The sequence below is a fragment of the Mus caroli genome, chromosome 14 (assembly GCF_900094665.2).
Source record: "Mus caroli chromosome 14, CAROLI_EIJ_v1.1, whole genome shotgun sequence".
Taxonomy (NCBI): domain Eukaryota; kingdom Metazoa; phylum Chordata; class Mammalia; order Rodentia; family Muridae; genus Mus; species Mus caroli.
Genome location: NC_034583.1, coordinates 32727777 through 32740702, shown reverse-complemented (window position 1 = coordinate 32740702; position 12926 = coordinate 32727777). Strand labels below are relative to the sequence as shown.

Below are 12926 nucleotides of genomic sequence, written 5' to 3'. Positions count from 1 at the left end.
CCCCCCCCCATCTTTCTCACACACACACACACACACACACACACACACACACACACAGGCCAAAGTCACGTTACAAGAAGCCTATTCTTGAGACAATGGCTTTGATCCACTTGTGAAGGCAGAGCCCTCATGACCTGCTTACCTCTTCTGGGTCCTATCCCTGAAAAACCATTAAATTGCAATTATGTCTGGAACACATTCCAGCCATAACATTGAGCAAATGAATACACACAGTGCTTATTTGAGGTCTTGTGGACTTTAACAATATTGTATTCATAATTGCACCCTGTGATCCTATGCCCAGTACTCTGCCATTTGTCCCATTGTTGACTCACATGCTATCTTGCAAATGTCTCACATATGTCATAGGGAGAAGCAGCTTTTGTTTTAATACAGTTGTCATAACTACAAGAATAGTTGTACCTCAGCAACAAGAAGGGAAGTTCTGAGGGATTCTGGGATAATGTTATGGGAATTCCAGCTCCAATATCTAATTGAGTCGTACAGGTCTAGAAGGTGTCACAGAATTGCTTGCACTAGGATTTTGTTGTAACAGGGTCTCCTGGATTCTATATTGCTTTCTTTATTTTATCCATCCACAAAAGGCCCCAGGCCTTGTGAATGGAGCACATAGAAAAATCACCTGTCTAGCTAGGCATGTTGGGAAACATCTGTAATCCCAGCACTTGGATACTGAGGCAGGAGAATCACCAGCTTAAGGGAATCTTGGGTTACATGGCAATAAACAACAACAACAACAACAATGAAATATCCAACCAACTTAAATAACAACAGCAACAGCAGCAGCAACAATACCACCACCACCACCACCACCACCACCACCACCACCACCACCACCACCACCTGCCACCCAAAATCAGAGTTAGAGAAGAAGAGAAGAAAGGACAGAAGAGAAAACTATTCATTCAGAGATGCCTGGGATCAGAGTACTGCTGTGGATCTGGACTAGGTGAGGGTGGATTCCTATTTGTTTTGGGAAGGGCCTTCTAACAGCCAGAGGAAGGCAAAGAAGAACGGAGGAAGGAAGGGAGTGTGGAGTCTGATAGCATTGTTCTGGGTTAAGCATACATGTCCTCATAATCATGGTGACACCTGTGTTATGAAAGCACAGTAACCTTGTTCACAGGCCAGGAAACCAAGGCCAGGGAGGCCATGGCACTGGGCCAAGTTCCAATGGCCGGTGCCAGCTGTAGTCAGGAGCTAAGCCCCTAGCAGCCTTCCTCTGAAGCTCATACTTCCGTCTGAGTCCCAGTGCTTGTTTTTCTTGTTGAAAATAAGCTACTTCAGCAGCTATGGCTACTTGTCTCCACCAGTATTTCCATCAGAGGGTCAGTGCCCAGTTCTCAGGTCAAGTTCTACACAGGAAGGCCACATCACATGCCTCTGCAGGGCGTTATTCATTCCAAATTTAAAATCTGTAGATCAACAAGTTCACTTCAAGCCCTACACAAAGATATCATCTATGCCCACATGGAGGTCTGGTGATCAGTTTTGATAAATTAAATTTTAATTACACTATTAATTCATGATTATATTAGTCATGCCAGCTTCACTGATTTCAAACACCTGATGACATCTTCCACCTTGAGTTAGTAATGTGCCATGTGTTATTTGCTAGCCAGTAATACCAAAATTCATGGTCATAAGAAAATACATAGTTTTCTGATTTTTACATCATATAATGCAACAATCTAACCTTCAAGCTGTACTTAATTAGACTTTAGAAGGTAATATTTGAAGGCATGGTCCCTGATACCAGAATGTCAGGTTTGAATCCAGACTTCATTATTTTGCATGGCTTTGAGTCACTGCTCAGGCTTTTGTGACTCAGTTTCTTTTTTCAGTTGGGTGGGTCAGTGACATCCCTGTGAGGTTTCAAGGAGGTATCACTGTATAGACTGCATTTCAAAATCAGCAGTAGGTACCATCTGTTATTAAAACGTGGTTAGGAGAGTTGGCACCTAACATCAGTTACTAGAGTGCTTGCTTAGCACAAAGCCCTGGGTTTGAACCACAGCACGACTTAAACTGAGTGTATAGGTGGAGAAGTAAGCCTGTAATCTTAGTACTCAAGAAGGGGGAGAAATGTGGGTCAAATGTTCAAGGTCATCTTTAGCTACATAGTGAGTTTAAGGCCAGCCTGCATGCATAAGAACCTGTCTCAAAAATTTGCCTGGCAGATATTTCCCCACTAGTATATGTACCAGGATTCCCTGGTATGGGTGTAGGGTTCAGCTTAATTACTCATTCTCTTCTTGTGTCCTTCCTTCCACCTTCTGTTTCATGATCATGAACTGTGTTTCAGAGACTTCTGTACTATGTATATGTTACTTTGTCACTATGCATACATATGTAGTGTTTTCCGGGATCGACTCCTTGAACTGAAATTGCTGGAAAGAAAAGTATGCACATTTTAATTGCAAAAGACCTGCCAGATCGCCTTCCCAAAACATGGAACCAATTCATGTTCCTGCCAGAACTATTTGAGGGCTGTTTCCTCCATGAAATGGCAGACGCAATAGCTCTCTATGGTCTAGCTTGCATTTTTCTTGTGGCCTCTGCTGCTGAGGTGTCTTTTCATGTATTTAATAGCTACTTCCAGTTAGTCACCTGTAAATTGTCTCTTTTTATTCACGGTTCATTTTTCTATTTTTAGATATCTTTTTCTTGATGTTACAATTTCTGTATCTACCAAATTGCTCTTTAGTTATGTCTATTCTGCTGAAAATATTTTTAATTTAAACAGTCATATTTTTCAATTGCATGCTCATTTTTTCTTATAACAGCATACTCCTGTTTCATGGATGACTTCTCCTGTTGAGAAAGATAATGTAGATCTCTTAAAGCTTCTTTTTGTTTCCTTTATAAGTTTGGTATTTTCTTAGAAATCTTTTGGACTACTGAGTTTTGAATCTTTCTGTTATAGTTGAGGTGGTCTTTAAATACCTCAATAATGAAACAGTCTTCCAACATTCAATCTCAAATTTATTCATGCACAGACAACTTATGTTTCCCAAATCCAGTATCTTCTGCTGTAGGCTTGGGGTCAGGAAAGAGTAGCTCTCTGAGGGGTATGACAATGTCTGTTGTTTGTGTCTCTTCGGTTTCACCAGCAACAGGGGCAAAGTTGTGTCCCTAATGTGTCCCCAGTTTCTGCTGCTTCTTAGACAATCTATTTTTTTTCTCATTTTACTTGGTGGCCTTCCTTCTTATTTTCTCATACTGTACAGATGCATTTCTTTTTAAAAGGAGGTTACCCTTTTATTTCTAGGCAGGTGAGTAAGGGGATGTAGATGTACGGCCTTAGTTTTTTTCTCTCTAACCATTCTCTACCTGACTCCCCATGAATGTTTATATCTCTTCTTGATCTGAATTGGATTGATTTTCTTCTCTTTTCCCTTTAGGAGGAGATCATCACTGTTTCAGGGGGAGAGTTGCTACAGGAACCCTGTGGACAGAGGGATAGCCCACCAGACTATCACCTGTTGTTTGAATGATTTTTTCCCCTCCTCTTTGGACTCCTTTGAGTATCCTGATTTTGAACTGAGCATAAGAATATCCAAACTCAAAGCCTCCTGACGTTCTGGAAGATCCACCATTCTTCAGATGAACGATTATATTAGTAAGCCTCCAGAATGTGACCTATAAAATGTGACTGCATTTGTGAGACTGTTCCCATTCCAAAATTCAAGACAGAAACCTCGAATAATGATGCTCCTGGAGGCCTGTCTGTCATGGCTGTGCTAAGATGACTTCCTAGGGTGAATGGGTCATGTTTTAATAACCCAAAGCAATTCCAGTGCCGAACCTCCCACTTAATGTAGGGCCAGCACTCAATAAGTCTTTGTTGAATGAATGCCCTCCTAAAAAACTCCTAACACTGATGGGTTCTAGCAAATTACTTTGTATATTACTTCATAAAGTCACAGAGATAGCAGACCAGGCTTGTGACTAACTTACATGGAAGACACACATGTTATATCTTTCCTAGTATTCATGAACTTGTTGATATTATCATGGGCATTGCCCAAGGTTGCTATGTTTGACTTTCAGTATGGGATATTAGTGTTGTGCTGGCTGCTTGGTATGACTACTTCTACCTCTCTCGTATGTGTCATCTTACATGTGGCTCTGGTTTTGCAAATTGAGGTAATGATGTCATATAAATGCGCAGAATATCTGGAATGGATTATAAACCCAAGGATAGTGTTTAGATACTTGATGAGGCAGGTCTTTGCTCTCTAGAATGTTCTCTGTGTGCTCTCTACTTAAAGGCGTAGCTATGTTTTGATTTTAATTCTTCCACCTCCTTAATTTGAATATGTTCTTCATATTAATGAGAGTAACCTCCCTGTAACTCAGTAACTCTCAAGGATGGAGTCTTCCTTAGGGTTTTATTGCTGCAAAGAGACACCATGAACACAGCCACTCATAAAATAAAATATTTAGTTGGGGACTGGCTTATGGCTTCAGAGGTTCAGTCAATTGTCATTATGATGGGAAGCATGGCAGCTTGCAAGCAGACATGGTTCAGGAGAAGGAGATAAGAGTTCTATATCTTGATCTGAAGACAACTGGGAAAGAGACCGTCTTCTAGGCAGCTAGGTGGATCTGAATGCCTACCCCTACAGTGAGACACTTCCTTCCAACAAGGCCATACCTCCTAATAATGGACCAACCATATTCAAACCACCACAGTGTCTAATGCAAGCATAATCATGTTGTTCCCTTATGGTGATAGACAAGGAGATAGCAGATGTCACAGCAAGATTGCAGGTTCTGAAATCTGGAAGGCTTCAGTTATAGTCCATACTCTGAAACTTTGTGACATTATAATCTTTGCAGCACTGGGTTTGGCATATATAAAAGGATATATGGACTCTGGAAACACCATAAAACTGTTTTATCTGCCTTGAGAGTTGTGTAGTAAGAAGAATAAGGTGTCTTTATTCTCCAATCAACCTTTTGGCTCTTCTGTTTCTTGTATCCTTGGCCACTTGTGACATCATCCACCCTCATGGCTATTGTTACAGCCAGTTTTGTGAGGATGACTCTGCTTTCTGCATTGACCATATTCTTCGGCCTCACATGTACATATGACAATGGGACTTTGCCACACATGGTTCTTTGGGATCATTTATTTTTATCTTTTAAACTGACTTTTCTTTATTTTGGAGAATTTCATACATCTATACAATGAAAAATGATATTTACTGTTCTACCCTTCCCTATTCTATTCCCTAGATATATCCCAGTATGCTCTCAACATCATGTATTCATAAAAAATAACTCATAGGTACAAGTAATGGTACCATATGAGCATGAGTGTGGCCTTTCTCTGAGCACCATAGAAATCTTACTAGGAGCCACTTCTCCAAGGAAAGTGACTCTGTCTTCCTCAGAAGCTACCAATTACCAATAGCTCTTCAGTAAGGGGTAGGACCACAAAACATTTTTTTATAGTTAGTTTCTTCTGTTAGAGTCCTAATAAGACTTACATGTAGCATCTGTTATGCCCTCAAGTCTCTGATAACACCCTCCTCTTCTTGACCCATAACTAGTTTTATAAATTAGAGTTCTATAAAATGACCTGTGTTCTGGAATTGCCTTATTGTTTCCTGTTGTTATTTCTGTATTGTCTCTATTTCATATTTCCTGGCTTGATTGAGGTTGAATTTGAGGGCCAGAAAATGTTCTTAGGGCATCATGTCACAAGGATCCTTGTAACATAGTGGCTCAAATTTTCTAGACTTGTCAGTGGGCTCAGAATATCTCAAACTGAGTACCCCAGTTGTCCTTCTTCACCCTTATCTTTTGTTTTTGCTTTTTGAGATAGGGTCTTGTTGCAGGAAATATTAAAAAAGGACGGCACATTCCTGCCCTTGTACCAGCAACTCACTACCCCAGAGGCCTGGCCGGCCATGTACTGGTGGACAGTGGCTGACCTGTTTTTATCTCTCAGAGACTCTGACTCAGTGCTCCAAAATCTCTCCACCCAGCTTGCTAAGTTCCCACTGGTGGGTTGTTGCCATGCCAACCCTGTGTTTCAAATCCCCCATGGCCTTTGTGGTGCACCTCAGGCAAACCCAGTCTTTGCCACTGTATCTTTCTCTCTTGAACCCAGATGAGCCACCAGGTGAAGGAAAATACAACACAAACAAGTTCAGAAACTCAGTCATTGTGTGCTGCAACTAAAATCCTAATCTTGTAAACCTTATTAAATCTAAATCCTCTGCTGGAGAATCCTGACAGATCTGCCATTGAAACTGGGAGATACTGGCAGCTACATCTTGTCCTTATGCTATCTCCATCCAAAAGGCCATAACTCTCTCCTCTTTCCTCTCTTTCTCTGTGCAACCCAGAAGTCTCACCTACTCACCCAGTGATTGACTTCTTTATTAATTAGGGGATTGGGTCACAAGAAGTCACCTGGGTACATGACTCACTCCTTGTCTGTAGTCCCTCCCAGGAGAGTGAAATTAGCATGCACCAGGCCCATCTACAATAGGGTCTCATAATGCAGGGTAATCTTAAATTTACTACATTGAATTTTGATCTTCCTGTCTCTATTTCCCATGTTCTGGGATATATGTGAGTACCACTATGCTTGGCTCCCCTTTTGGACCCTCTCCCCCTTTCAGCAAAAAAAGTTACCCTATATTTCTCCCCTGTTGCTCCAGTGAACTCTAGGTCAATGGGATGCTCATGTTGGTCAGTCATTTCTTCCTTCATCCTCCTGGATGAAAGACAGCTCTTGATGTGGCCACTGAGAAAACAGTCATGCAAGATGGCATAGCCAGATTCATCAATACCTCTGTTTCCACTCATTCTCTGTCTTTTCCCTCTCTGGAAAGTTCTTCTGGGAAGCTACTCTGGAGGTTAGTGGCTGTCTTAATTAGTCTATACCTCTTGGGAACTCAAAGTAAGTGCCTTCTATACACATATATATTCTGACCTTTTGTAACTTGAGTCAGGGACTTCCCATGTAGCTCAGGCTGTCTTGGAAATCATTAGCTTAAGTTTGGTTCTCAACTCATGATCTTGTTGTGTTCATTTCCTGAATGCTAGCATGACAGGTATGTGTCATCACAACTGGCCCCAATACATTAGATAATAGCGGTTTTATGTATCAGTTCCATAGCTTCCCTCCATCAGTCAGTATCACTGCATGAATGAAATGATGTGATGATGGAGGAATCCTGCTTTCTAAACTTTATGAACTCTCAAGCCATAGCCAAACTCTGTTCTAATTACATCAGTTCTACCAGGTCTTAGAAGACCTCCTCTTGTTCTGATTTTGTACTGTGTCAGCCATGTGAATTTGTTCAGGCCACTCAATCTCAATAAACCTCTGTGTAAGTGGGAATAGGAATTTTTTGTTTTTAATGTGGTCATCATTAGCTTCTTCTGGCTGATCAATTAAGTGACAAATAGGGAATCTCTGTCCAAATGAAAGACCTTGCTATCCACAGCCACACAGTGGCAGCTTCCTGCCAAGCAGTGCTGTGTCAGGGGATTCCACAAGATGATTTCCCACACACTGGAAGAAAGTTCCAAACAGCTTTGAAAGGAGTCCAAGATGGGTTGAAAAACCTGACATCCTGGAAGGTTGTTCCTGTTGCCTGCTAATTAATATGTGAGAGATAACAGCTGAGTTTTCCATCCCTAACTCATTTATTTCATTTTATTTGGGGCCTGCACTTTTTGTATGTCTCATATATTTTAGGTTTTACCTGGGTTTCAAATAAATTCCTTGTAAGTTGTCCTGCAAATGAAATTACTGTCTGGAAAACTGCAATTTCATCTTGAGAGTTTTATTATGCTAATAAATGTCAGAATTCTCAAATAAAGGAATGGCCTCCTTTTCTTCCCCCCTCTGAGCCTTACAAATATAATGAAAAACAGTCAGTCAGCTCCAAGATTCAGCAGAAGGAAAATTTATAATCTATAACTAGAAAGAGAAGCTGTAAAAAACAATATGCATCTTAATGGAAGATAAATTTCAGGGAATTAAAGGGCAGATTGGGGTGCAGATTCTTGAAGATTCCTGCATGGCAGGTATTCTTAGGGGCCATTTAAGGGTTCAGGAGCTAAAAAGAGGGTAGGGAGAGTAATTCTTTAGAAGGATATGTGACAGTGATAGCCTGGGGCCTTGGGGACTTTCAGACCATGGTCACTTAGACCTGTTGCTTTGTGCCTTGGATAGCACAGTACAGCGTGGCAGAGAAAAATGTGGCAGAGGCTTATTTAACTCAGGGCAGCTAGGAAAGAGAGAGGAGAGTGGCCAGGAAACCCAGTAATTCCCTCAAAGGCATACCTATCTTCGTTCCACTAGGTTCTTTCTCTTAAAGGGTTTGCCCTTTTCCAGTAGTGTGCGGGCTAGGAACCAAGTCTTTAATTTGTAGGCCTCTGGGGGAAATTTCCAAACCACAGTGCTTTGAAAGGATCCTAATGCTACAATTTATGCTTCAAAGAAACCTAAGCAAATGCATTAAATTTTGTAATAGTCTCTACATATGAATGTTGGGTTGTAGCTCAGGTCTAGTATTCACAAAGGGGATCATTTTTCTTGTCCAAGGATTCTAATGAAATGTAAGCAAGTAGTACCATCACTGTGTAGACACTTTACCTAGTTATAGAATCACTTAGGGCACAGGGAACTGTGCTTTGTGTATTTTGCCCTCCAGTCTGTGAGGTCCTGGGGGTCAGGAAATGTCATGTGTGTATTACAACCTTGAACAGTCAGTGTAGAATTCAATATGTGTGTGTGTGTGTGTGTGTGTATGTATATATTTAGTTTTCTCGAGTCAGGGTTTCTCTGTATAGTCCTGGCTGTGCTGGAACTCACTCTGTAGACCAGGCTGGCCTTGAACTCAGAAATTCTCCTGCCTCTGCCTCCCAAGTGCTGGGATTAAAAGCATGTGCCACCATGCCCAGCAGAATTCAATATTTTTAATGGACTAGCAGAAACAGGTTATACAGATTTCAAAGGCCTACTTTACACTTAAGGGACCCCATGATGGAAAACTCCAGGTTGGGAATGTTTTCTACCTTGGATTAAAAAACCCCAAAGTTATTGCTTTATGCTTGTAGGACAAACAGTAATCAAGCAAACAGGCGAGATGGGAGTCAAAAGCAGTTTTGTTAACAAGTCAAGATGGGGAAACTGAGTGTTGAAACAGAAATCATCTCTTGGGAGTATGGCTGGTGTGGTGCCCTAGCATGCGGTAGGAACCCATGCTAACCAGCTCATCCATACTGCTGTTTTCCATGGGACCTCAGACCAGCCAACAGGAGCATCACATGACTTTTTAAATAATTGAGGTAAAATGTATTTGTATTTACTACTCATATCCCCTATGTTACACAGAGACTATTTCTCTCTATAGCTGTCTGCCCTATTGCCTTGAATGAAGGCCACTCATTGAACCAGAAGAACACCAGTTTTGCTAAGTTGGCTGCCCATTGAGCTCTCAGGATTTACCTATCTCCAACTCTCAGTGTTGGGGCTATAGATATGTAGAGCCATGCCTGACTTTTTAGGTGAATTCTATGGATATAAACTCACCTTATCCTTGTAAGCAAGTACTTTCTCCCATTGAGCCATGTTCACAGTCTTACCATTTACCCCATTTCAATGCCATTAAGTGGATTCATGTTGAGACTGTCAACAGTATTCTAGAACTGTATTCATTTTGCAAAATCGAAACTCTGAAGGTATTAAACAATCAACTGAGTTATCTACCTTCTCTCTGAGCCTCCCCCAGGCCTTGGCACCTACCATTTTGCTTCTTGTCTTTACAAGTTTGTGACTGTAAGTAGAATCATGCAGTGTTTGTATTTTCTTGAGTGTCACATGTCAGTTAGCATTTATACCTTTACAGGTCATTCATGTTGTAGATGAATCAGAAAATCAGAATGTCTTTTTTAGGTACACAACATCATGTCTGATGCATACAGCTTATTTTATTTACTCATTTGTCTGTCAATGGCCACGTGGGCTGCTTCCATATTTTGGTTAATATGGAGAACACTAATTTAAACATAAGTATGGATTTTTTTGACACTTGTTATAATATTGTTAAGTTTTTTCATACTGTGTGTTTTTATTACTTCCCTTTCACTGACTTCTAAATCTTCCCCACCTTGGTGACCATGCAGCTTTATATTCTTTCTCCCCCTCCCCCCTCTTTCTTTCTCAAAACCCCTGATAACATATCAAAAAATAAATGTTAACAATACACAAATCAAGAAGGCAAAAAAAAAAAACCCTACAAAAAATCATGGGGTCTTTTGTATTGGCCAACTACTCCTGGGCATGGGAGCTGCCCTAGAGTCTCATTGATATACACAGTGAAACTTCATAAAAGAATATTGATTTACCTTTGCCAATTTGTACCAGTTGTGAATATCTTCTTGGTTGGGGCAGAGCGTCTTTTTGTCCACTTCTCAGTGCTTGTCTTGATTGTTCTAACAGATTGGGGCCACTTTATATTGAGTACATTCTGAGTACATTTTAATTCTAGCTCCCCAGTCTTGGGAAATAGAGTGTGAGAGACCTGGTAATGGTGCCAGTCTTTAAGCTCTCAAAACCTGTCTCCAGTGACAGTTCCTCAAGCAAGATCACACTCTCTAAGCCTTTCCAAACAGTGTAGGAACTGTAATCAAGGGATCAGATAGAGAGCCAATGTTATGGGGAACTTCTTAATCAAACTGTTACATTTAGAATTTCTCATATGTTAGCCACTCTTAAGTACTTTCTTTTGAGAATCATCTCCTCAATCACTTGTACATTCAATAAATCAGATTTACTTTTTTTGAGGTTGTGTCTTTTCTTTTTCTATTCTAGATATTTACTCCATTGGTGAGTTGGTTGCTATTGTTTTTCTGAATTTTGTCTCTTCATCCTGTTGTTTATTTTCTTCGCTCAAGAAGCATCTTAGTTTGGCACAATACCGTTTGTGTAGCTTTGCTTTTGTTGCCTAGGCTACTGGTGTTGAAAACTCATTGTTGATGTTGGTATTCTGAAAAGGTTCCCCTATGTAATCACCATGGAACTGCAAGTCAAAATCACGATGAGATATGAACCCACCCCAGTCAGAAGGGTTACTTGCCTCAAAGTGAAAAGTTAGAGAGATTGAAAAGGGTGCAGAAGAAGGGGTCCCCTTATAGCTGGTGGAAGCACACCTCCTACCCAATCTTTTCCTTTATGTTACTGAAGACTGTACTTGGGGTCCAGCATGCGAAGCGTGTCCTTTACTACTATGCTGTCTCCCTAACCCTTAGCATTACCAAACAGAGACTCTTTAAAAAAGCAAAAGTACAATATCTGTATGATCCAGATAACCCACTTCTGGATATACAGCCAAAATAATGATCAGTGTACCAAAGATAGCTCCACACCATGGCCAATAGCCAAGATATGCAATAAACTGAGTTATCTACCAGAGGTCATTTTATCAAGTAAAACAAGCCAAGCACAAACAGATAACACACTTTTTCACTCATATTCATATTTAAAGCTACTAAGAAAGTAGGAAAGAGATTACTAGAATCTGGGAAGGGTGAAGAAGAGGGAATTCGAGAGATGTTGGATTATCTGGTTGTGGAGGTGCACATCTTTAATTTGAGCACTTGGGAGGCAAAGTCAGGTTCAAGTGAGGCCAGCCTAGTCTACAAAGCAAGTTGAGGACAGCCAGGGCTCTGTTACACAGAGAAATCTTGTCTCACAAAACCAAAACCCAAAAACCAACGAACATCCCCCATAAACAGCAAAACAAAATAAAAACCATAATAACCCAAACAAACAAAACAAAATAAAACAAAACAAAAACAAGTTTGGATTATGGGCACCAAAATATAGCCTAGACATGTAATATTTTACAGCATAACAGTGTGACCACAGTTTATAAAGACTTAAATATTTAATGAACCATTAGAAGAGAGGTCATTTGAGGCTGCAAATACAAAGGGATACTAAATGTCTGAGACAGAAATTATAATTATCCTCATTTTCATATGCCTCACATATACACTTACTGAAATATACTGTAGTCCATACATATGTTCACTATATCAATTAACATAAAGTTAAAAAAACTCATATTGAGCAACATTGTGTGGCTCTTGGCTATGTTTGTACCTGTGTCTCTTCCCATCTCAGAGAATGAACTCAGAGACTTACTGATCTGTAAGTTCATCTCTCAGGAGACCATTAAATGAGGATGAAGAGAAGATAGAGCCAGTAACAAACTCAAAAGTACTTGTGCTAGCTGCTCTTCTGTAGGACACTTCCTCAGCATGGGTGGAGTTCTAGTATCAGAGACAAGAGGTCATAAGGGCCTCCTTGAAGGAATGTGAAGGAGAAGAGACCAATGTTCATCTTACTGTGGGCCTTTACCTACTTCCCAGAGATATCTGCCCATCCTCAGACATCTCCTTTCTTATTCTTTGCCCAAAGAGGTAGGAGGAGACAGGAGAGGCTAGAAGGAAGAGTGATTTCTTAGGGACTATCAATAAAATCTGAATTAATGTCAGGAAAGGAATAGATGACGTTTCCAGGAAAAGGAAGCAATTGGCACAAACAAAGAACCAGTGGCAGGTGGTGTGTGTGTGGTTGTGTGTGTGTGTGTGTTGTGATTATGTGTGTCTGTGGGGGAGGGGCTGAGACGGACTTGTCAGCATTCTTGCTCCTTATTCTATACTTAACCTATACACTAAACATTGGCACAGCAATTTCTTCTAAAAGGAACACTGCTTAGATTGTGAGCTATGAGCCAAGAGTCTTAGACAACTCTGTGAACCTTTAGAGTAACCACAATGTGTACCAATAACCTGGGTTCTGGTAAAACACTCAACCCTGTCTTGCCTTGACTTGGTTAGCTCCTCACCACTACTTAATTTCA

The 12926-nt window shown here is 40.6% G+C and overlaps 1 protein-coding gene across 1 annotated transcript in view; it reads left to right on the top strand.

The window, feature by feature from the left end:
• Sh2d4b (SH2 domain containing 4B) overlaps positions 1 to 7867 on the top strand; it is a 78000-nt gene extending 70133 nt beyond the window's left edge. Inside the window, exon 8 of the mRNA XM_021182485.2 lies at positions 3426 to 7867. Coding sequence (XP_021038144.1) covers positions 3426 to 3518 — 93 coding nt within the window. The 3' untranslated portion in view covers positions 3519 to 7867. The remainder of the gene's footprint in view (positions 1 to 3425) is intronic.
• The last annotated feature ends 5059 nt before the right edge of the window (positions 7868 to 12926 follow it).